The sequence below is a fragment of the Oncorhynchus mykiss genome, chromosome 13, assembly GCF_013265735.2.
Source record: "Oncorhynchus mykiss isolate Arlee chromosome 13, USDA_OmykA_1.1, whole genome shotgun sequence".
Lineage (NCBI taxonomy): Eukaryota > Metazoa > Chordata > Actinopteri > Salmoniformes > Salmonidae > Oncorhynchus > Oncorhynchus mykiss.
In genome coordinates, this window is record NC_048577.1 from 56936075 (window position 1) to 56958608 (window position 22534).

The 22534-nt window shown below is 46.1% G+C and overlaps 1 protein-coding gene across 3 annotated transcripts in view; it reads right to left on the reverse strand.

The window, feature by feature from the left end:
• The window catches only part of LOC110486859 (sterol regulatory element-binding protein 1), a 46282-nt gene extending 24710 nt beyond the window's left edge, over positions 1 to 21572 (reverse strand). For 2 of the 3 annotated variants that reach the window (XR_005035610.1, XM_036941592.1), the window contains exons 1-10: positions 21197 to 21572; positions 17174 to 17758; positions 15636 to 15799; positions 15192 to 15335; positions 10486 to 10704; positions 8423 to 8540; positions 7783 to 7943; positions 4944 to 5160; positions 4532 to 4716; positions 1498 to 1756 (exon numbers count right to left, since the gene is read on the reverse strand). Coding sequence is in view for 2 of the 3 variants with exons in the window: in XM_036941592.1 (XP_036797487.1) it covers positions 1498 to 1756; positions 4532 to 4716; positions 4944 to 5160; positions 7783 to 7943; positions 8423 to 8540; positions 10486 to 10704; positions 15192 to 15335; positions 15636 to 15799; positions 17174 to 17758; positions 21197 to 21299 (2155 nt within the window). In the remaining variant the exon portion in view is untranslated. The remainder of the gene's footprint in view (positions 1 to 1497; positions 1757 to 4531; positions 4717 to 4943; positions 5161 to 7782; positions 7944 to 8422; positions 8541 to 10485; positions 10705 to 15191; positions 15336 to 15635; positions 15800 to 17173; positions 17759 to 21196) is intronic. The other variant, XM_036941593.1, reaches the window with a different exon arrangement.
• Positions 21573 to 22534: the final 962 nt, after the last annotated feature.

Here is a 22534-nt window from a genome sequence, read left to right on the forward strand (position 1 = left end):
TGGTTACGGGACACGTTGGTGACAACCCTGAGGTATTCTGGTTACGAGACGAGCAGGGACACGTTGGTGACAACCCTGAGGTATTCTGGTTACGGGACACGTTGGTGACAACCCTGAGGTATTCTGGTTACGGGACACGTTGGTGACAACCCTGAGGTATTCTGGTTACGAGACGAGCAGGGACACGTTGGTGACAGCCCTGAGGTATTCTGGTTACGGGACGAGCAGGGACACGTTGGTGACAACCCTGAGGTATTCTGGTTACGGGACACGTTGGTGACAACCCTGAGGTATTCTGGTTACGAGACGAGCAGGGACACGTTGGTGACAACCCTGAGGTATTCTGGTTACGAGACGAGCAGGGACACGTTGGTGACAACCCTGAGGTATTCTGGTTACGAGACGAGCAGGGACACGTTGGTGACAACCCTGAGGTATTCTGGTTACGGGACGAGCATGAACACGTTGGTGACAACGGGACGAGCAGGGACACGTTGGTGATAACGGGACGAGCGGAGGCTTAAATTCTGTTTCAGACAGGGCATGTTTCAGACAGGGCATGTTTCAGACAGGGCATGTTTGTTCATAATGCCTGGAGGAGAAGGAGAAATGTATTGTTGGTGTAGGGCGGCTAGATGGTAGCCGGCTGTGTAGCGCGGCTAGATGGTAGCCGGCTGTGTAGCGCGGCTAGATGGTAGCCGGCTGTGTAGCGCGGCTAGATGGTAGCCGGCTGTGTAGCGCGGCTAGATGGTAGCCGGCTGTGTAGCGCGGCTAGATGGTAGCCGGCTGTGTAGCGCGGCTAGATGGTAGCCGGCTGTGTAGCGCGGCTAGATGGTAGCCGGCTGTGTAGCGCGGCTAGATGGTAGCCGGCTGTGTAGCGCGGCTAGATGGTAGCCGGCTGTGTAGCGCGGCTAGATGGTAGCCGGCTGTGTAGCGCGGCTAGATGGTAGCCGGCTGTGTAGCGCGGCTAGATGGTAGCCGGTTGTGTAGCGCGGCTAGATGGTAGCCGGTTGTGTAGCGCGGCTAGATGGTAGCTGGATGTGTAGCGCGGCTAGATGGTAGCCGGTTGTGTAGCGCGGCTAGATGGTAGCTGGATGTGTAGCGCGGCTAGATGGTAGCTGGATGTGTAGCGCGGCTAGATGGTAGCCGGTTGTGTAGCGCGGCTAGAGGGTAGCCGGTTGTGTAGCGCGGCTAGATGGTAGCTGGATGTGTAGCGCGGCTAGATGGTAGCCGGTTGTGTAGCGCGGCTAGATGGTAGCCGGTTGTGTAGCGCGGCTAAATGATAGCTGTACCGGCAATGATCACTGTATGCATATAATTTGTCAAATGTTATTTTGTTCTGTAGTCTTGTAAGCCCATGTGGGCTGGGTACCGGTAGGTGTATGACACTTAAATCATATCAATCAACTAGCTGGTAACATTGACAAGGTAGACAAGGTTAGCCTTACCCTTAGCATTTGAGCCACAGGTCAAGTCCCGTTTCCAATTTCCACCTACCGGTCATGTGCAGCTGGTGCAGGCGGTGGTAGACCAGGGCAGCGTCGCGGCTGCTCATGCGAGCATCCTCCCGGAGCCCCCTGGCGCGGAGCCCCCCAGCCCTGGCAGCCAACCAGCGACCCACCCCTAGTCGCTGGAGGCAGAGGCGGAGCAGGGCCCACAGGGCGGCACAGGCCAGGTCCAACTGAGAGGTGGGTAAGGGGCGACCCAGGGCCTTGAGGCAGGTCCATAGGTTCTGACTGGCCTGGGCAAAGTCTCCCTATTGGGGGAGGGAGAGAGGTGGGTAAGTAACCCTCACAACACCAAATTTGAAAGAGATACAACCTACAGCGTTGTAGTCTAAATGGTCACAGCAAATGAACGTTACATTTGTCAACCGTGTAAAGTACAAGTTTATTAAGGTTATGATATTGTAGAGAACAATCTAATGATTCATTCTGTGTCATTTATAATGACATAGGGCAAAGAGAACTGTTTTGACGTTCATTTTATAGCAACCTCTTGGATTGCCCCGTTTCTATCTACATTATAGAGTGGTTCTTCCTAAAAGTTGCGTTGCACTGCAGCACAGCTTGCGGGCTGCCGCAGAATTCTATGGCACGTTATTTAAGTGTCAGCCATTGTTGCCATTAATGCTAGTTACTGCTAGTTTGACCACCAGAGGGCATCTTTGAGAAGCATTTGACTGTTTTTAATATTGGCTGTACTACCGAATTTAAAACCGTTTTGTAAGAACATAGTACACGGGATTGAATAAGAAATGTAGCTTAATTCATTTGATTAATATTATGGTGTGTCTATTCCAAGAAAAACCTCTGCGTTTCCATTAGGAAAATATGGCACTGTACAACGTGACCGGTCGGGAGTAGGCTACTAAGTGACTGAGAGTGAAGAGCAAAGTAATCCGAACATTTCCAACCCCTAATTGCAGGCTAACCAATACCCAAATAGATTAATCAAGTCTAGTCCCCATGCTTGTCTTAGAGGAGCGCAAAACGGTGCTGAAAACCCTACAAGCTGGTAGGCTACTGCTTCAAATCCTCTTATAACAATTGGATGACTTTGTTACAATTTGTTACTTTCATTAGCCTACTTTATTCCAATATTTCTGTCATTCAGTGATATTTATTCACATAGTAATTAGTTATGGAACCATCCAACCATAGAAAACAACGCAGCCTGTTGTCCTGCTGATAGCCCATCAGGGGTGGACGACTTAAAAGAACTCCAGCACAGAGAAGAGAAAAGAGTCTTGAATAATTAAACATCTGGGTAAAATACTGTTCGACCTGGGGATTATGGTCATGGACAGTGCTATTTGCCGGTGTTACGCCGAACATGAAAGCCCAGGAAAATGAACAGGTACAGTAGGCTACAATACCATAAAGTAGGCCTAATAATGCTAAAAATAATGGCTAAATAAATTGACTGTTGGTCTTTACTGTACGCTGCACATTTTGACATTCTATTCCATTTCCAGGGAGACCATTCAAGCCATCGACTCACTGATGGTTGAAGATGATGAGCGATCGGCAAAGGCAATCTGGAATCTGCTGGCATCATCGCACAACATCAGCATCGCTCTAATCACAGTCAGAAGACAGTTGAAGAAACTGGAGTGAACTTAGAGAAAGGCTCTGTAAGACACTCATTATTTTTTATTTTATTTTTTCTTCCTCAGAACATTAACCATGTGTGTACTCTTGTTTTGACCCAATGACTCGTCTGACAAACAAAGAACTTTGCGTGCTGCAGGCCAGCCATGGATCAAAGCTGGCGAGACATTCAATGACATCAAGAGATATGCTGGACCCTATGTCAGAGAGGTGTTTTTGGGACCACATCATGTCTATTGTCCTGCTAATAGCCCTTGTAAAAAACAAGTGTTGTTATCTACTATCTAAGGGGCTTTTATAGAACTATAATGCAGGGTTAATAGTAACAATAATAATCGTTGGATGGGCTCTCGGGACTCATTCTATCTTCAATATATTCATTCATTCAGAAGGTTAAACCCTTAGGTTTCAGGCCTGCAGTAGGTTATGGAAACATTGTTTTCAAGTCCTCTGGTGGTTACAGTCCTAACCCTGGAACGTGTGGCACCATTGAAAGAAGCTGGTTTGATGAAAACTGTCAATTTCGTCTGTTCTCTTTGGTAGCAATGTCATAGTTTTTTTATGAACACAGTTACCAATAAAAAAACAATATGTTTCTCTCTTCAACTATTTTACAATCTATATGGCACAGCTGGCATTGTTTTGGTCCTTAAATGAAACTAGTATATATTTTTATTTATCACAATTTTCTTTTACCAATTTTGGTCTTTAATCCAGGGCCGACAGACAAGTTCCTTACTTCTTCCACTTGATAAAGGTTCCAATTAATCATGTTTTTTTTTATCTATTAGAATATTTGAGTTTAACCACAATATGATATTTTGGAGATGATTTTGTTTTCAAATAACTGAAAGTCAGAGGTTATAATCTGAATAAAGGGAAAAAGGCCATTCTTGAACACGCGGTGAGACATTCTTAATCATTTGTAAATAAAGCCAGTTTTGTTATTTAGAATTATTTATTTCTGTTTTTAGAGTGAAAGAAACCAAAAGCCAAACGTGCCTATTTTTGGGAAAATCGTCAGTCCACATGTAAAGTGTAATTCCCTCATTTACCCAAGTTCTCACTTAACTCCAGGCACACAGCGACAGTTTTTTTGTTGTTGCCTGATGCAGGACTCTAGTGCCAGAGGAGACTCTCAGACTGAAAACACTTCCATTAATTTACGAAAAGACAGTCAATTTGTGCCACAGTTTAGACTATCGATAGATCAGCGTTCTAACTCCGCCTTGTGATAGTGTGGCGCAATGACAGAATGCCACCATCTAGCACTAATGGTCGCAGCATAAGCTTGCAACTTTTAAAGGAAGAACCACTGTACAGCAGTGAGTGAACACCATACACCCTATTCCCTACATAGTGCACTATATAGGGAATAGGATGCCATTTTGACAAAATCACATTCTCCATATTCTCACCCGTGCCAGGTCGAGGTCTGCCTGCTTGCGGTGCCTCCAGAACAGCACGGAGGATCCAGAGTGGGGCCTGGTGACTGGCTCTCCATAGACCAGCACTCTGACCAGAACCCCAGCCACCAGCACACCATTCAGCAGCCAAACCAACAGAGTGGGTAGCACCCAGTCCATCCAGCCCCACGAGTCAGCTAGGAGGAAAACACAGAGAGAGGATGACTTTTGGAGACACCCACACAGAATTACTTTTGGAGATACAACAACACAATGAGTTTGAGACGCGCACGCAAACACACACACACACAGACAAAGAAGAGATGGACTCACAAGAAAATACACATGGGAGTATTAGATGAACTCACTAGGAGTAAGATACACACCTCCACCACCCTCCAGCTTTCTCTCCCTCCCTCCATACCTGCGTTGTCTAGGCCCAGCATGATCCTGCCTGTCCCAGGATGCACTGCTTGGTTGTTAGCGGTGGTGCTGGAGCCCATCCCTCCACACAGCATGGCAGCCAGGGGATTGAGGGAGAGGAAGAGGAAGGTGAATGTGCACAGCGCCATGCGGGAGCGGTCCAGCATGCCAGCACTGCCCGGAGTGGATGAGGACGTGTCCATCAGATTGACCGCCGGCTGGACGGGAGAGGACAGAACACAAGGAGTCAGGGTTAGAAATAGAACTAAAGCAAGAGGCAGAGATGGAACTGGAACTATAATTGTAATCAGGGAGTTAGAACTAAGAACTATAACTTATATAAGTTTACCTTACATGATAATTGGAGACACCAATGGTTAGCCATTGAACAAAACAACGGTTTAGCTTCTCTGTTTAAGTTTGTCTCCAGCCTTGTTGCTACAGGATGTATGCTGCTAGAGAATTTCCTTTCATAGCGTTCTATTCTAGGTAACTATAGCTGAGAAGTCCAACATCTTTCAAGCTCCTTTCTTAAAGTCACGAGAAGCATTAGTTATGGGTTGGGTTGCAATGGGTCTGAAACTTTCCGGGAAATTTCCGGACATTTTCCATGGGAAGTTAAGCCCTGGAATTTGGGGAATTTAGCTTAAATTCATCAAAAATGTTAGCTTATAACAGTGAACCTTTTTTGTGGTACAGACAAGGCAATTCTAGGTCTGTGGCATATTTTGGTTAAACTATCCCCAATTCAATTGAATTCCAACCCTCTGCATGGACAGTGCATTCATCCATCACATGTGCAGTGCACTCTTCCATCAGATGTACAGCTAATTCTCAAGATCTTGCACACTAATGAGATGCTATTGAGCCCACACTAATACACTGTCTGAGCCAAGGACTACATGCTTTCTGGTAAGTTTTGATTACAATGCTGGGTGGGGTGAATATATTTTATACGACAAACATGATTATTTGTTAAATAGTAGTCTACAGCAAAGTGTGTTTAAATCATTTATAACTTGTTAACAATTTATGCTAGTTAGTTTCTGCTACCATGTTGGTTTTAATTGCTTGAGGCTGCTAACTGAGGAGTGTTAATTCACCTGTTTCCATACATGTTTCATTTTAAAACATTTATCTTACAAAGGAGTTGTTTAATCTAACTGCTTAACCATTTATCTTTACATGGAATTTTATTTTTTCTCATCTTTACAGGAAAATGCCACGGGCACTATCTGATGTGTGGAGACATTTCCCTGCAGCTAATGTAGAAGGAAAAGCTGTGTACATTTGCAAATACTGTGTCAAATCATACGTGCAGAATGCAACAACGATGCAGAATCATCTGGCCAAGTGCATAAAGTTCCCTCAGCGCTCACAACAAGCAACCTCTGACAAAAGTCCCTCTACTTCTATTCGAGGTGAAAATGATGAATCAGATATCTTATCGATAGCAACAGCTCATGGTCCTCCTGGAATCAGAAGTTTTTTTTAACTCAATGGAGGAACGTAGTCAAAAAAAATGCTGATGAATGTCTTGCTCGAGCTGTGTATGCAACTGGTTCACCTCTGATGCTCACAGGCAATGTGTATTGGAAGAGATTTCGCCCAGCATACACCCCTCCAACCAGACATGCTTTATCTACTAATTTGCTGGATGCAGAGTTCACCAGAGTTCAAGTGAAGGTCAAGCAAATCATAGAGAAAGCAGACTGTATTGCAATCATCTCTGATGGGTTGTCAAATGTTCGTGGGCGAGGAATAATTAACTACATTATCTCCACCCCTCAACCAGTATTCTACAAGAGCACAGACACAAGGGACAACAGACACACCGGTCTCTTCATCCATACACGCTGCAGTGTACATGTTGGACCCCAAGTATGCTGGCAAGAGCATCCTGTCTGGTGCAGAGATCAACAAGGCCCATGGTGTCATCACTACCGTGTCTCGCCACCTTGGCCTGGATGTGTGCAAGGTTCTTGGCAGTCTGGCGAAGTACACTTCCAAGCAAGAGCTTTGGGATGGAGATGCAATATGGCAGTCGTGCCAACATATTTCATCAGCCACCTGGTGGAAGGGACTTTGTGGATCTGAGGTTCTTTCCCCTGTTGCCTTCATCATCCTCCAAATCACACCAACATCAGCCGCATCAGAGCGCAACTGTTGCTTGTTTTGGAACACACACACCAAAGCACACAACAGGCTGACCAACACAAGGGTTGAAAATTTGGTGGCCATCCAGGCAAATTTTAGGCTTTTTGAGCCTGACAACGAGCCATCCTCAACAAGGTTAGAAAGTGATAGTGAAGATGAGGCCTCAGAGTCTGATGTTCAAGAGGTGGACATTGAGGAGGTCCAGGGAGAAGACATGAAAGCTTGAGAGGAAGACAACCAAAGCTTTAGTTTCTAGACTATCATTTTATGTTGAAAACATTTTTGGCAGATGCCATGGATCATTGGGGATCATTCAATATTCCCTTTTGTTGTTCAGTGAAATCATCCCATGTGAAGAGTCAACTCATTTAATTAAAGTTAAATTAGTAACTAAATCGTTTTTTTTTTCTATTGGAAGGATTTAATCATTTGCAATTGTGTCTACTTATGATAAGGTAAAAGGTTTATGTTTATGTCTCCATATGATATGGTAAATATATCCAATGCAAAAAACATCTATATTTAAATGGTATTAATATTAATTCCCGTATATTCCCGTTAACTCCCACGGAAAGTTTCCACTTCTGAATATTCAACCCTAGTTACGGGTAACATCCAGTCTCCTGACTGGCTCCACTCAATGCTTTTCAGTGAGGTTTCACGTCTCAGGTTGTGAAACCCACCTTGCTGTCCTCCCCCATGGGGCTGTCGGGTTCTGAGTCGCTGCCACAGTGGGAGTAGGAGGTGGGAGAGCCCACGTCGGATGGCGGCGGGGTGGGTAGCTCGCTCTTTACGTCCGTCTGTGGGCCATCCACCTCCATGGCAACCAGGTCCTTCAGAGACTCTGGAGAGGAGGGAGAGAGAGGAAGGAGGAGAGAGGAGGACAAAAGAGAGGAGGGAGGTAGAGAAAGAAAGGATGAACCTCACAATAATTCAGGCCAACCTCATCACACTGTTATGACAACTATATCTGTATCTATAAAGTGTCTCAGAGTGCTGATCTAGAATCAGTTTAGCCTTTAAATCATAATGAATACAATTATATGGACAGGGGGAACCTGATCCTAGATCAGCCATCCTACTCTGAGAAGCTTTATGAATACGGGCCCAGCTCTTGATCTGAGCACAACAAGCACTTGCTATCAGAAATTGACTGCATTTCACAAAGCACTTCTTTAAGCAATTAAAAGCTTTAGCCATGAAGAATCCTTCTTCTTCATAAAGAATAACAATAGGATCATGATAAAGGGAGGATGGAAGAGAGGAAAGGACAGGCATAGAAGGAGAAGAAGAGCCAGGGCAGGGAGGAGAAGAACCACTCACTGTTCTTCTGGGCAGACATCTTCAGGGCCATGTTCTCTTTTTTCAGTTTCTGGTTGGACTGCTGCAGGTAGCGGATGTAGTCTATTGCCTTCTTCAGAATTGCTGACTTGTTGAGCTGCTTAGCAAATGAAAAGGGTAAATACAACAACTTGTTGAGCTGCTTAGCAGATGAAAAAGGTAAATACAACAACTTGTTGAGCTGCTTAGCAGAACATAATAAAAAGGTGAATACAACAACTTGTTGAGCTTCTTAGCAGAACAGAATAAAAAGGTGAATACAACAACTTGTTGAGCTGCTTAGCAGATGAAAAAGGTGAATACAACAACTTGTTGAGCTGCTTAGCAGATGAAAAAGATAAATACAACAACTTGTTGAGCTGCTTAGCAGATGAAAAAGGTAAATACAACAACTTGTTGAGCTGCTTAGCAGATGAAAAAGGTAAATACAACAACTTGTTGAGCTGCTTAGCAGATGAAAAGGGTAAATACAACAACTTGTTGAGCTGCTTAGCAGATGAAAAAGGTAAATACAACAACTTGTTGAGCTGCTTAGCAGAACATAATAAAAAGGTGAATACAACAACTTGTTGAGCTGCTTAGCAGAACAGAATAAAAAGGTGAATACAACAACTTGTTGAGCTGCTTAGCAGAAGAAAAAGGTAAATACAACAACTTGTTGAGCTGCTTAGCAGAAGAAAAAGGTAAATACAACAACTTGTTGAGCTGCTTAGCAGATGAAAAAGATAAATACAACAACTTGTTGAGCTGCTTAGCAGATGAAAAAGGTAAATACAACAACTTGTTGAGCTGCTTAGCAGATGAAAAAGGTAAATACAACAACTTGTTGAGCTGCTTAGCAGATGAAAAGGGTAAATACAACAACTTGTTGAGCTGCTTAGCAGATGAAAAAGGTAAATACAACAACTTGTTGAGCTGCTTAGCAGATGAAAAAGGTAAATACAACAACTTGTTGAGATGCTTAGCAGATGAAAAAGATAAATACAACAACTTGTTGAGCTGCTTAGCAGATGAAAAAGGTAAATACAACAACTTGTTGAGCTGCTTAGCAGAAGAAAAAGATAAATACAACAACTTGTTGAGCTGCTTAGCAGAAGAAAAAGGTAAATACAACAACTTGTTGAGCTGCTTAGCAGATGAAAAAGATAAATACAACAACTAGTTGAGCTGCTTAGCAGAAGAAAAAGGTAAATACAACAACTTGTTGAGCTGCTTAGCAGATGAAAAAGATAAATACAACAACTTGTTGAGCTGCTTAGCAGAAGAAAAAGGTAAATACAACAACTTGTTGAGCTGCTTAGCAGATGAAAAAGATAAATACAACAACTTGTTGAGCTGCTTAGCAGATGAAAAAGATAAATACAACAACTTGTTGAGCTGCTTAGCAGAAGAAAAAGGTAAATACAACAACTTGTTGAGCTGCTTAGCAGATGAAAAAGATAAATACAACAACTTGTTGAGCTGCTTAGCAGATGAAAAAGGTGAATACAAATTTAATGCAAGATTTTAAGAGCCTCTGATAAACAGTATGCATTTGAATGCAACCAATGAGCTTTTCTTCGATATAATACGAACACAGCATTAACGTCTTGACATTGGAATCCACAAACAAAACAGTGGCCGTGTCCCAATACCCATACTAGCGTACTAAACAGTACGCAAAAAAATATATAATGTATAGTATTTTTTTTTAAATGTAATAGTACTCCAAATGAGTCATCTAATATGAGATTGCGTTGATTCCTGCTATTCGTTCGTTTTGGTACAGCGTGTCAATTTATCTAATTATCAGCTGTTGTCAAACACTCGAGTCGGAAAAGACGAGTGACTTAAACTAGATCAGCCTAAATGAGTATGCAGAATGTAGTACGCTAGTATGGGTATTTGGACACAGCCAGTTACTTTTCTCTGTCAGATGATTCAGTTCTTGAAAGCTCTACTGTATCTCAATGGGAATCTCCTGCTTAAAATGTATGTTGCAAATAATATTTAGCAAATATATATATATATTTTTTAATATATGTATATATTTCCAATATTAATACCTTGGCCTCAGTCCCGGCCACCAGGTCTTTAAGCTCAAGGATCTTGTCGTTGATGGATGAGCGGTAGCGCTTCTCGATGGCGTTGTGGGCGGTGCGCTTCTCGCCCTTGGGGGGCAGGCCCATAGGTTTACTGCTGATTGTGATACGGTTGATGGGCAGCTTGTCAGAGTCCATCATCACTGGCACTGTGGTCAGGAAGGTGCCACCACTCATCAGAGCCTAGAGGGGTAGAGAGATAGAGGGAGGGAGGGAGGTATGGAAGAAGAAAGAGGGAGGAGAGAAAGAGAGGGAGGGAGAAAGAAAGAGGGAGGAGAGAGAGAGGGAGGGAGGGATGGAGAAAGAAAGAGGAGGGAGAGAAAGAGAGGGAGGGAGGGATGGAGAAAGAAAGAAAGAGGGAGGAGAGAAAGAGAGGGATGGAGAAAGAAAGAGGAGGAAGAGAAAGAGAGGGAGGGAGAAAGAAAGAGGGAGGAGAGAGAGAGGGAGGGAGGGATGGAGAAAGAAAGAGGGAGGAGAGAAAGAGAGGGAGGGAGGGATGGAGAAAGAAAGAGGGAGGAGAGAAAGAGAGGAAGGGAGGGATGGAGAAAGAAAGAGGGATAAGAGAAAGAGAGGGATGGAGAAAGAAAGAGGAGGGAGAGAAAGAGAGGGAGGGAGAAAGAAAGAGGGAGGAGAGAGAGAGGGAGGGAGGGATGGAGAAAGAAAGAGGGAGGAGAGAAAGAGGAGGGAGAGAGGAGGGAGAGAAAGAGAGGGATGGAGAAAGAAAGGAGGGAGAGAAAGAGGGAGGGAGAGAAAGAGGGAGGGAGGGATGGAGAAAGAAAGAGGAGGGAAAGAAAGAGGGAGGGAGGGATGGAGAAAGAAAGAAAGAGGAGGGAAAGAAAGAGGGATGGAGAAAGAAAGAGGGATAAAGAAAGAGGGAGAGAAAGAGAGGGATGGAGAAAGAAAGAGGGAGAAAGAAAGAGGAGGGAGAGAAAGAGAGGGAGGGAGAAAGAAAGAAAGAGGGAGGAGAGACATTGTTTCTAAGAAGACAATCACTAAAGTAGCATCTAGATCAGGGGTGTCAAACTCATTCGGGCTTCAACGACGTCCAGAGGGCCGCAATGAAAAATGTGTTAGATACCATTGCCGTCAAAATGTGTAAGAAATTGTTCTCTATCCATCGTTTTTTGGAATTTTGCATTAGTGAGCTGGACATAGGAAACTGTATGAATGTAGGTCCAAGACCATTTCTACACAGTTTCCATTCAGTGTTAGTCATCATCAAGTATATTGAGTTTGTTTCCCCCTCAAACAGGCAGTATGTTTGACACGATGTCCTATACACCACAATACTTTCTATTCTTCCACTACCATAAAAATACTTTTAGACTATTTTTCTTCGGGAAAATGACCATTTCTAAATGCTGTTACTACTTTATGACATTACTATTCCTACCATCTCGTTCCTACCTGGAGTGAGTGGGTGGTCTGGGCTGTGGTGGTGGTTCCTACCTGCAGTGAGTGGGTGGTCTGGGCTGTGGTGGTGGTTCCTACCTGGAGTGAGTGGGTGGTCTGGGCTGTGGTGGTGGTTCCTACCTGCAGTGAGTGGGTGGTCTGGGCTGTGGTGGTGGTTCCTACCTGGAGTGAGTGGGTGGTCTGGGCTGTGGTGGTGGTTCCTACCTGCAGTGAGTGGGTGGTCTGGGCTGTGGTGGTGGTTCCTACCTGCAGTGAGTGGGTGGTCTGGGCTGTGGTGGTGGTTCCTAACTGGAGTGAGTGGGTGGTCTGGGCTGTGGTGGTGGTTCCTACCTGCAGTGAGTGGGTGGTCTGGGCTGTGGTGGTGGTTCCTACCTGCAGTGAGTGGGTGGTCTGGGCTGTGGTGGTGGTTCCTACCTGCAGTGAGTGGGTGGTCTGGGCTGTGGTGGTGGTTCCTACCTGCAGTGAGTGGGTGGTCTGGGCTGTGGTGGTGGTTCCTACCTGCAGTGAGTGGGTGGTCTGGGCTGTGGTGGTGGTTCCTAACTGGAGTGAGTGGGTGGTCTGGGCTGTGGTGGTGGTTCCTACCTGCAGTGAGTGGGTGGTCTGGGCTGTGGTGGTGGTTCCTACCTGCAGTGAGTGGGTGGTCTGGGCTGTGGTGGTGGTTCCTAACTGGAGTGAGTGGGTGGTCTGGGCTGTGGTGGTGGTTCCTACCTGCAGTGAGTGGGTGGTCTGGGCTGTGGTGGTGGTTCCTACCTGCAGTGAGTGGGTGGTCTGGGCTGTGGTGGTGGTTCCTACCTGCAGTGAGTGGGTGGTCTGGGCTGTGGTGGTGGTTCCTACCTGCAGTGAGTGGGTGGTCTGGGCTGTGGTGGTGGTTCCTAACTGGAGTGAGTGGGTGGTCTGGGCTGTGGTGGTGGTTCCTACCTGCAGTGAGTGGGTGGTCTGGGCTGTGGTGGTGGTTCCTACCTGCAGTGAGTGGGTGGTCTGGGCTGTGGTGGTGGTTCCTACCTGCAGTGAGTGGGTGGTCTGGGCTGTGGTGGTGGTTCCTAACTGGAGTGAGTGGGTGCTCTGGGCTGTGGTTCCTAACTGGAGTGAGTGGGTGGGCTGTGGTGGTGGTTCCTAACTGGAGTGAGTGGGTGGTCTGGGCTGTGGTTCCTAACTGGAGTGAGTGGGTGGTCTGGGCTGTGGTTCCTAACTGGAGTGAGTGGGTGTCTGGGCTGTGGTTCCTAACTGGAGTGAGTGGGTGCTCTAGGATGTGGTTCCTACCTGCAGTGAGTGGGTGTCTGGGCTGTGGTTCCTAACTGGAGTGAGTGGGTGGTCTGGGCTGTGGTTCCTACCTGCAGTGAGTGGGTGCTCTAGGATGTGGTTCCTACCTGCAGTGAGTGGGTGCTCTAGGATGTGGTTCCTACCTGCAGTGAGTGGGTGCTCTAGGATGTGGTTCCTACCTGCAGTGAGTGGGTGCTCTAGGATGTGGTTCCTACCTGCAGTGAGTGGGTGCTCTGGGCTGTGGTTCCTACCTGCAGTGAGTGGGTGCTCTGGGCTGTGGTTCCTACCTGCAGTGAGTGGGTGCTCTGGGCTGTGGTTCCTAACTGGAGTGAGTGGGTGCTCTGGGCTGTGGTTCCTACCTGTAGTGAGTGGGTGATCTAGGATGTGGTTCCTACCTGCAGTGAGTGGGTGCTCTAGGATGTGGTTCCTACCTGCAGTGAGTGGGTGCTCTGGGCTGTGGTTCCTACCTGCAGTGAGTGGGTGCTCTGGGCTGTGGTTCCTAACTGGAGTGAGTGGGTGCTCTGGGCTGTGGTTCCTACCTGCAGTGAGTGGGTGATCTAGGATGTGGTTCCTACCTGCAGTGAGTGGGTGCTCTGGGCTGTGGTGATGGTTCCTACCTGCAGTGAGTGGATGATCTAGGATGTGGTTCCTACCTGCAGTGAGTGGGTGCTCTAGGATGTGGTTCCTACCTGCAGTGAGTGGGTGCTCTAGGATGTGGTTCCTACCTGCAGTGAGTGGGTGCTCTGGGATGTGGTTCCTACCTGCAGTGAGTGGGTGCTCTGGGCTGTGGTTCCTACCTGCAGTGAGTGGGTGCTCTGGGCTGTGGTTCCTAACTGGAGTGAGTGGGTGCTCTGGGCTGTGGTTCCTACCTGCAGTGAGTGGGTGATCTAGGATGTGGTTCCTACCTGCAGTGAGTGGGTGCTCTGGGCTGTGGTGATGGTTCCTACCTGCAGTGAGTGGGTGATCTAGGATGTGGTTCCTACCTGCAGTGAGTGGGTGCTCTAGGATGTGGTTCCTACCTGCAGTGAGTGGGTGCTCTAGGATGTGGTTCCTACCTGCAGTGAGTGGGTGCTCTGGGCTGTGGTTCCTACCTGCAGTGAGTGGGTGCTCTGGGCTGTGGTTCCTAACTGGAGTGAGTGGGTGCTCTGGGCTGTGGTTCCTACCTGCAGTGAGTGGGTGCTCTGGGCTGTGGTTCCTACCTGCAGTGAGTGGGTGCTCTGGGCTGTGGTTCCTAACTGGAGTGAGTGGGTGCTCTGGGCTGTGGTTCCTACCTGCAGTGAGTGGGTGCTCTGGGCTGTGGTTCCTACCTGCAGTGAGTGGGTGCTCTAGGATGTGGTTCCTACCTGCAGTGAGTGGGTGATCTAGGATGTGGTTCCTACCTGCAGTGAGTGGGTGCGCTAGGATGTGGTTCCTACCTGCAGTGAGTGGGTGCTCTGGGTTGTGGTTCCTACCTGCAGTGAGTGGGTGCTCTGGGCTGTGGTTCCTACCTGCAGTGAGTGGGTGCTCTAGGATGTGGTTCCTACCTGCAGTGAGTGGGTGCTCTGGGCTGTGGTGATGGTTCCTACCTGCAGTGAGTGGGTGCTCTGGGATGTGGTTCCTACCTGCAGTGAGTGGGTGCTCTGGGATGTGGTTCCTACCTGCAGTGAGTGGGTGCTCTAGGATGTGGTTCCTACCTGCAGTGAGTGGGTGCTCTGGGATGTGGTTCCTACCTGCAGTGAGTGGGTGCTCTAGGATGTGGTTCCTACCTGCAGTGAGTGGGTGCTCTGGGATATGGTTCCTACCTGCAGTGAGTGGGTGCTCTAGGATGTGGTTCCTACCTGCAGTGAGTGGGTGCTCTAGGATGTGGCTCCTACCTGCAGTGAGTGGGTGCTCTAGGATGTGGTTCCTACCTGCAGTGAGTGGGTGCTCTAGGATGTGGTTCCTACCTGCAGTGAGTGGGTGCTCTGGGCTGTGGTTCCTACCTGCAGTGAGTGGGTGCTCTGGGCTGTGGTTCCTACCTGCAGTGAGTGGGTGCTCTGGGATGTGGTGGTGGCCAGGGAGGTGATGCATGGAGAGGCCACAGTAGTGACCATACAGGGGTCACGGTTCAGGGTGGTAAGCAGCAGAGACTCAGCCTTGATAAACTGGGGCTGGAGCAATACCTGAGAGGAGGAGGAGCGAGTGGGAGAGAGAGAGAGCGAGTGGGAGAGAGAGAGAGCGAGTGGGAGAGAGAGAGAGAGCGAGGGAGAGAGAGAGAGAGAGAGAGATGGAGGGTTAGACTATAAGCCTGAGGGAGCAGTTCTGTTCCATTGAAATAAATTAGAAATGAAACAAATACTAGGACAATAATAGGTTTGAATGCAAAGAACAAATCATTTTTTTCTGGTGTGTTGATATTCTTAGGGTTAATGAGTCTCATCAAACATAACACACACACACTCACTCCAGGTGAACAAACTAACTTGTTGAATGTGATGTGATGCGATGGTCTGAGCTGGGGGGCTTGCTGAGGTGGTCAGGAGGGGGGCCGTGGTGGTCAGAGCCTGGATGGTCATTGGCTGAACACCGGAAGGGGACGACGACAGGCTGACCATGGGCTGGGCGGGGCCTCCTTGATGATTGACAGCTAGAAAAAAAATCAGGGTCATGTTCATTAGGCACCAAACGGAAGAAAACTGCCTGAAACAAGGAGGGAGTACTTAAACATTTGTTTCTGGGTTCAAAACGTCATGCTAGTATGGACTCAATTGTGTTTGAAATAGTTCAAGCTGTAAAACCAGCTGTAAAACTAAAACACCATATAAACTGGCGTCACCATAAGTCTTTGGCGAGGCCAAAGTTCACATACATTTTTTGCGTGGCTTAGTAGTGTATGACCTTTCCCCCTGGTGAGTGATATCATTATGGGATACTGGCTGAAGCGGGGAGTGTACACTACAGTACGTTTGGTAGCTATAAAGACACTTGAGTCACTGACCGATAACAGTATGGATTATCATTGTAGGAATGACCTTTGACCTCTAGAAAACATATGATATGATGACTGTAGCAGGCAGTGTGTAACATAACAGTACAGGTGGCTGTAAAGACATTGGTCTACACAGAGTCAGTAGGTTTGTAATGCTGGGGCATGGCTGCATGGGGCAGATATCTTACTGTAGTTTATAATCTAATTTTATTTGTCACATACACATGGTTAGCAGATGTTAATGCGAGTGTAGCGAGACATTGTTAAAGGGACAGTGTTGCACAGGTATGCGACACGGGCAAGGTGTGTATATCTGAATATGGCTCATAGAGAGCGTAGACAAAAAACCCTCTCTCAGCCTCAGGGACGGTCCTTCACTTTGACCAACGGGTATTAGATTGGGATTTTGACTGACAGTCAGCGGAGGTTGTTGAGTAACCCACTGACTCTCCTTTGGAAACATGCTGAACTACTACTGTTACTGCACCATAGAACACAACTCTATCTCCTCATAACATAACACCAAGTAGGCTTTCTTCAGGGAGTGAGTGTTTTTGCTTTGTATACCAGTTTCCATTGTCAGTCCCTACCTTTCGCCTTGAGAGAGAGAGACAGAGAGAGAGTGTGTGTGAGAGTGGGTGAGACAGTAGGAGTGTGAGCATGTGTAAACTGTTCCTCCAGTCATGCTCTGCTCTCATCCAGACACAACAGCATGGCCCTGCTCTGCATCATAAATAAGACGTCTTAACGACCATGTGGCTCTACTACTAGCAACACATGGTGGGGTCCCTCCTTCCCTCCCATTACCTGGCAGGACGGGGCTGAGCAGGGAGGGCCATGGGGAAACCCCTACAACCATTAAAATAGCTATGTTTCATCTCCACGTGGAAGGGGTTAGGATTAGGGGGAGTGACTCAGTTTTACGTTTCCTTGCATTCGTTTGCTCCCTTGGCCTTATTTTCTGACTCTCATCCATCTACTACCAGCATTTCAACTATTAATACAGAGGAATGGAGACAATCTGTTCCTCACCTTTGTAGCCATTGTGGGTGCTGTAGTTAATCCGTATCTGCTGGGTGTGGGCCTGGGACTGCTGGGGGGCAGGAGAGGTGAACAGGGCTTGGGGGGCGGCGCTGAACACGGGGCTCTGGCCGGGTACAGTATGGGGGGAAGAGGCTGGGGGAGGAAGCTGGACTGGAACAGGGGCTGGGGGGGAGAGGACCGGCAGGGGCAGGTCCACCTTGGACTCCCTGAGACCCTGAGCAGCCTGGGCTGATGGAGAGCCCTGCTGGGGAGCTGGCTGCGGCCTAGGTAGTGGTACAGGGGTGGAGGTGGTGACTTGGGCCAGGGGTGACTGCTGGAAGGTGGGGGGGTGGAAGGCCTTGTCTGGGGGGGAGGAACTGCGGATGATGGGGGGCCCCAGGAGAGCATCAAGGTGGGGGCTGCTGCTCAGGATTGAGGAGGTGGTGGATGGAGGGGAGGTGGTGGAGTGGGGCAGGCTGAGGGCAGGGAGGTCCTGGGTAGGGGTGACCCCTGTGAACTGAGGGGGGTCAAAGAGACCCGCCATGTCCTGGTTGAACTCCACCATGTCCTGGTTGTTGATGAGCTGCAGCATGTCTGAGGAGAGATGGGGATATAGTCAGAGTACTCCATAGATTGAGAGAAGCAGAGACAGCGAGAGACAGGGGATGCCTTGTTAACCATGACATTACCACAGAAATCAGGAGAAGAGGGTCAAATAAGACAAAACTAAAACAAAGTAATCTAAGTTGAAGACTGTGATTAGTTGAATCATGTGTTAAAGCTAGACTGGAACAAACAGCTGTACACACACACACACACACAAAGCAGAGCCTTTTGTTCACTCCATACTGCAGTCATTTTGAACATCTTAAAAACCTCTTGAGTGTAGGGGGCAGTATTTTGATTTTTGGATGAAAAACATACCCAAATTTAACTGCCTATTTCTCAGGCCCAGATTCTAGAATATGCATATAATTGTAAGATTAGGATCGAAAACACTCAGTTTCAAAAACTGTCAAAATATTGTCTGTGAGAATAACAGAACTGATATTACAGGCGAAAACCTGAGGAAAATCAAACCAGGAAGTGGCTTCTATTTTGAAAGCGCCATGTTCCATAGCCTGCCTTCGCTCCATTTAAAGGGATATCAACCAGATTCCTTTTCCTACGGCTTCCCCATGGTGTGAAAAGTCTTTAGACATAGTTTCAGGCTTTTATTTTGAAAAATGAGCGAGAAAGATCACATCGTGTCAGTGTATAGCTGGGTGTCCCCAGAATTTTGCTTGCGCAAAAGTTTGGAGCAGCCTTTGTGTCTCTCTCTCCTATTGACGAAGCTAAAGTACCGGTTGATATATTATTGATTATATATTGAAAAAACAACCTGAGGATTGATTATGAAAAAAAGTTTGACGTGTTTCTGTGGACATTACGGATACTATTTGGAATTTTCGTCTGCGATGTCGTGACCGCTCGCGCCTGTGGATTTCTGAACATAACGCGCCAAACAAATGGAGGTATTTTGGATATAAAAATAATCTTTATGGAACAAAAGGAACATTTATTGTGTAACTGCGAGTCTTGTGAGTGCAAACATCCGAAGATCAAAGGTAAGCAATTTAATATATTGCTTTTCTGACTTTCATGACCAATCTACTTGGCTGCTAGCTGTTTGTAATATTTTGTCTACTGAGAGAGATGTTCTGCTGATGTTGACGTAAATGATCTCGCTAACGGGATGGGTGCATCAGCGTGCCTCCCAATGACCAAACCACGTTTCTGGGCCTCTGAATGGAGCAGAGATAAAACCCTGTAACCCAATCGGAGCGTTTCATGATTGTCAACTAAAGGCTTAAATTAAGACTTGAACCACTGGGTGACTGACTGACAGAGCATTTCTCCCATCTCTCTCGCCACACCACATGGTAATGTGTCACTTAATCTCTGCCCTAACTCCACTAGAAAAACCAAGAACTGGGCTCAAAGTGTCCCAGAGTAGGTGCTGATCTAAGATCAGTTTTGATCATAATGAATCAGATTATCATGAACACAAAAGATCTGATCCTAGAACAGCACTCATACTCAGATACTTTGTGGATATGGGCCCTGATCTGCGAAGTAGAGCAGGACAGTAAATGAGGCCAGCTCAGTTCAGTCCTGGTCAGTAATGCAGTTATTATGGAGCCACTGCAGCAGAGGAGACTGGCTCTATGCCACTCTAATGGGCTCCAAAAGGGCCACAGCGAGACAGGCAACACAATAGACACTATGATCACAGTCACACCATCCCAGACCTGCAGCTACTTCACTACTATTCACAGCATTATGATGCACACGGTCTGTCAAAAGGACAACAACCCTGAGTAGGTGAGGATGGAGACACAAGAAGAATTGAGTGTTGATGAAAAGGGTGATGTTTACTATGCTATGCTGCACCCTCCATGTAAACATGGCATGGTAGCACTTTACATTAGAACATGGAACTGAGTAATAGTAGCAAGTTAATTACTCAAACTGAAAACTTTATTCTCTAATAATACAACAGGCCTTGTTTTAGGGTAATACACTGTATAGCATACTTGTTTCATCAGCTAGAGATGCTCACAATTATTGTCTATGAGAAACCTTCGTTAGTACAGGATAGCTTATTCTTCTGGATTTCCAACAGAAATAGGCTGTAGGTTAGGCTATCCCGAATGAGTTTCAGGCAGCACAGTGAGGAGGCTGTTCCCTGGCAAGGAGAAATACCATTTTGTTTAATCTTAGACCAAATCATCAAGCTAATAGTCATATGTTATAAGGACTAGGTTCAGTAATAACGGAACACACTTCATGCTTCTGCCTTTGCTCTCTGTCTCTCTGCACACCAGTCTGACTAGCCTGGATTTGTAAACCAATGTTTTGTATGAGGTGATCGCTGCCGACCAATCAGAAAGTGCCTCAGACACTTGCAATGCAGACCAGCCCCCAAGATAGAAAGAGAGGAAGCACTTGTGGTTTCAATGAGAAGGGGTTACTATGGGACAATTTAGTGCTGGGTTACTCTCGGTCAATTTTTAGGGTAGTGAGTGGAATCAATGAAGGGTGAGATGCTGCAGCAGAGCAGTTGTTGGCAAACAACCAACCATTGATTATACTGACAAATAACATTAGTTAATATCACCAACGAATCGAATAGCCACCATTCAACTGAATGCACTTATACATTGACGTAACTAGGTTCGATATAACTATACTAATTTAAATATAAACGATTAACATTTTATTAATAAGACTGCAACATATGATTAATTCATACATAAATAGGAATTATATATGGGTGGGAAAAAAGCAACCATCAGATCATGATTCATGTTATAGACTTATTTCACGCCTCTTGAAATGAACCCGACAGGGAACGCTCGACATTAACCTCGTCGTGATGTCAGTAGGACAAGTTGGAGGGGGCGGGGCACATTAACTAGCGTCTGTTCCGTTCATCACACACAAGCTAGCAGTGAACTATCAGCTCGTGTAGTATGTACATTGTTTTAACTTATCAATAACATGCAAAATAGCAGATATAAATGTGTCTAGAGTTAGATCAGAACCAAAACGCAAAAACGAGAGCAGCAACAACAGAAAAACAAGCACCGAACTCAGACAGTAGCTAGCTAGTTCCATAAGGTTAACTAGCCTCGACCCTGAGAGAAGGAAGCCTTCTCCTACTACCACATAAAGTAACTGTTTGAGTAAAATATAACTCGTTAATTTGATTTACGGTCATAACTAATGTAAGTTAGCTAACTTGCTAACATGACAGCTAACTAAGCTGTACATCATTCTAAATTACTCACTGGGTGCCTATACGTAGTTAATGATACCTCACTCAGTAACGCTATGTGTACAAGCTGTTTCATATATGTGTTGCTGCTATTGTTGTCACTTGTTTGGCTAGCTAACATTCGCAACAACAATAGCTAACTAGCTAACGCGTTACCAAGTTCAAGTTGTCCGTTTTGCTAGCTAGCTTACTAGTAAGCTTAACGTTCTTACCATCAATGTCATTGAGCAGAGCCGTGTCAATATCGCTGGGGTCATTTAGGGATATGGTTGGATCCAGATTATCCAGTGACTGATCGTCAAAAGACAAGTTCATTTTTGCTGTCTCGTTATGGTTAGATAAATCACTGTGGCTAAAAACTTACACAAACATCGATTTAAGTGGAAATCGTATCTAGCTACATTTGCAATAATTCCAGTGAGATAAACTCTGTTATTGATCTGTCAAATAGTGCCTTCTTCTGTCTTCATATTGATGCCCAAGAGGCACACTTCTCACGCTAAACAGTGCTCATTGAGGATCCACATGTTTAGCCAGCTAGTTACAGAGCGCTTAATGAGTGACACTTGTTCTAGCCAACCCCCGACCACTTGTGAATGCTGACTCCCCCTTCATGGTCTCATACCTTTCTTTGACTGGCAACTCCAGGACGAAATACAGTGTCCATGGTATTTACATTTGTGCATGGCTATTGCAAAGAATAAAAAGCAGTGTTCCTTGAAAACGAATATATTGTTGGATGAACACTGTGGGGAAATACATATCCAAAGTCAATAAGCTTCTTCAAGTGCCAAATACATAAATTGAACGTGGAAATATCATGTCATGTTTTTAATATTTGTTTTGTTTCGTGGTCTGTACTTATATAATGCATTAATGACGTTTTATAATCGAGAAAACGGTATTGTCCTCTGGAAAACAACAGCATGGGTGTTTATTATGGGCTTGTCCTTAACAGCCAATCAACGCCAAGCAGGGGTGGGCTAACTACTGTTCAAGCTTGTGTGGCCCGTAGTGATGACTGTCTGTAGAACCAGAGAATTCGACCAATGGGGAACTCGGAAACCGAGTGGGGTGATCTGACATCACGACTTTGGCTCCCGTGGTTACATCATGTATTTCTCCTGGAGTAGTGGAGGGGAAGGGGGAGCAGGCTAAATATATGGAGGGACATACATAGTACAGTGCGGCTTCAAAACTTTTAGGGCAAGACGAGATTAACAGGGTTGATTTAACAAAGCTCATGGAAGTCCCCTTTGGTTGGACAATGACATGTAGCATAAAGTCAAAGCAAACATTTTCCTCAAAGAATAAATAACAAAAACACATATTATTCAAACCATGGTAATTAAGCAATTAACACAAAGTAATGGCTCTCTAAAAAGACCATTCAATAATCAACAATAATAACCTTGATCAAATTATCCGATATGTGGATTGTAGTAGGACATGTGAGCCGTGTGTGAGCTCACCAAAACACAAGCACACACAAAGGGGGCACAACAAAGGTGTGGTACTGGAAAGAAATGGGTCAACGACCGACAGTAGCA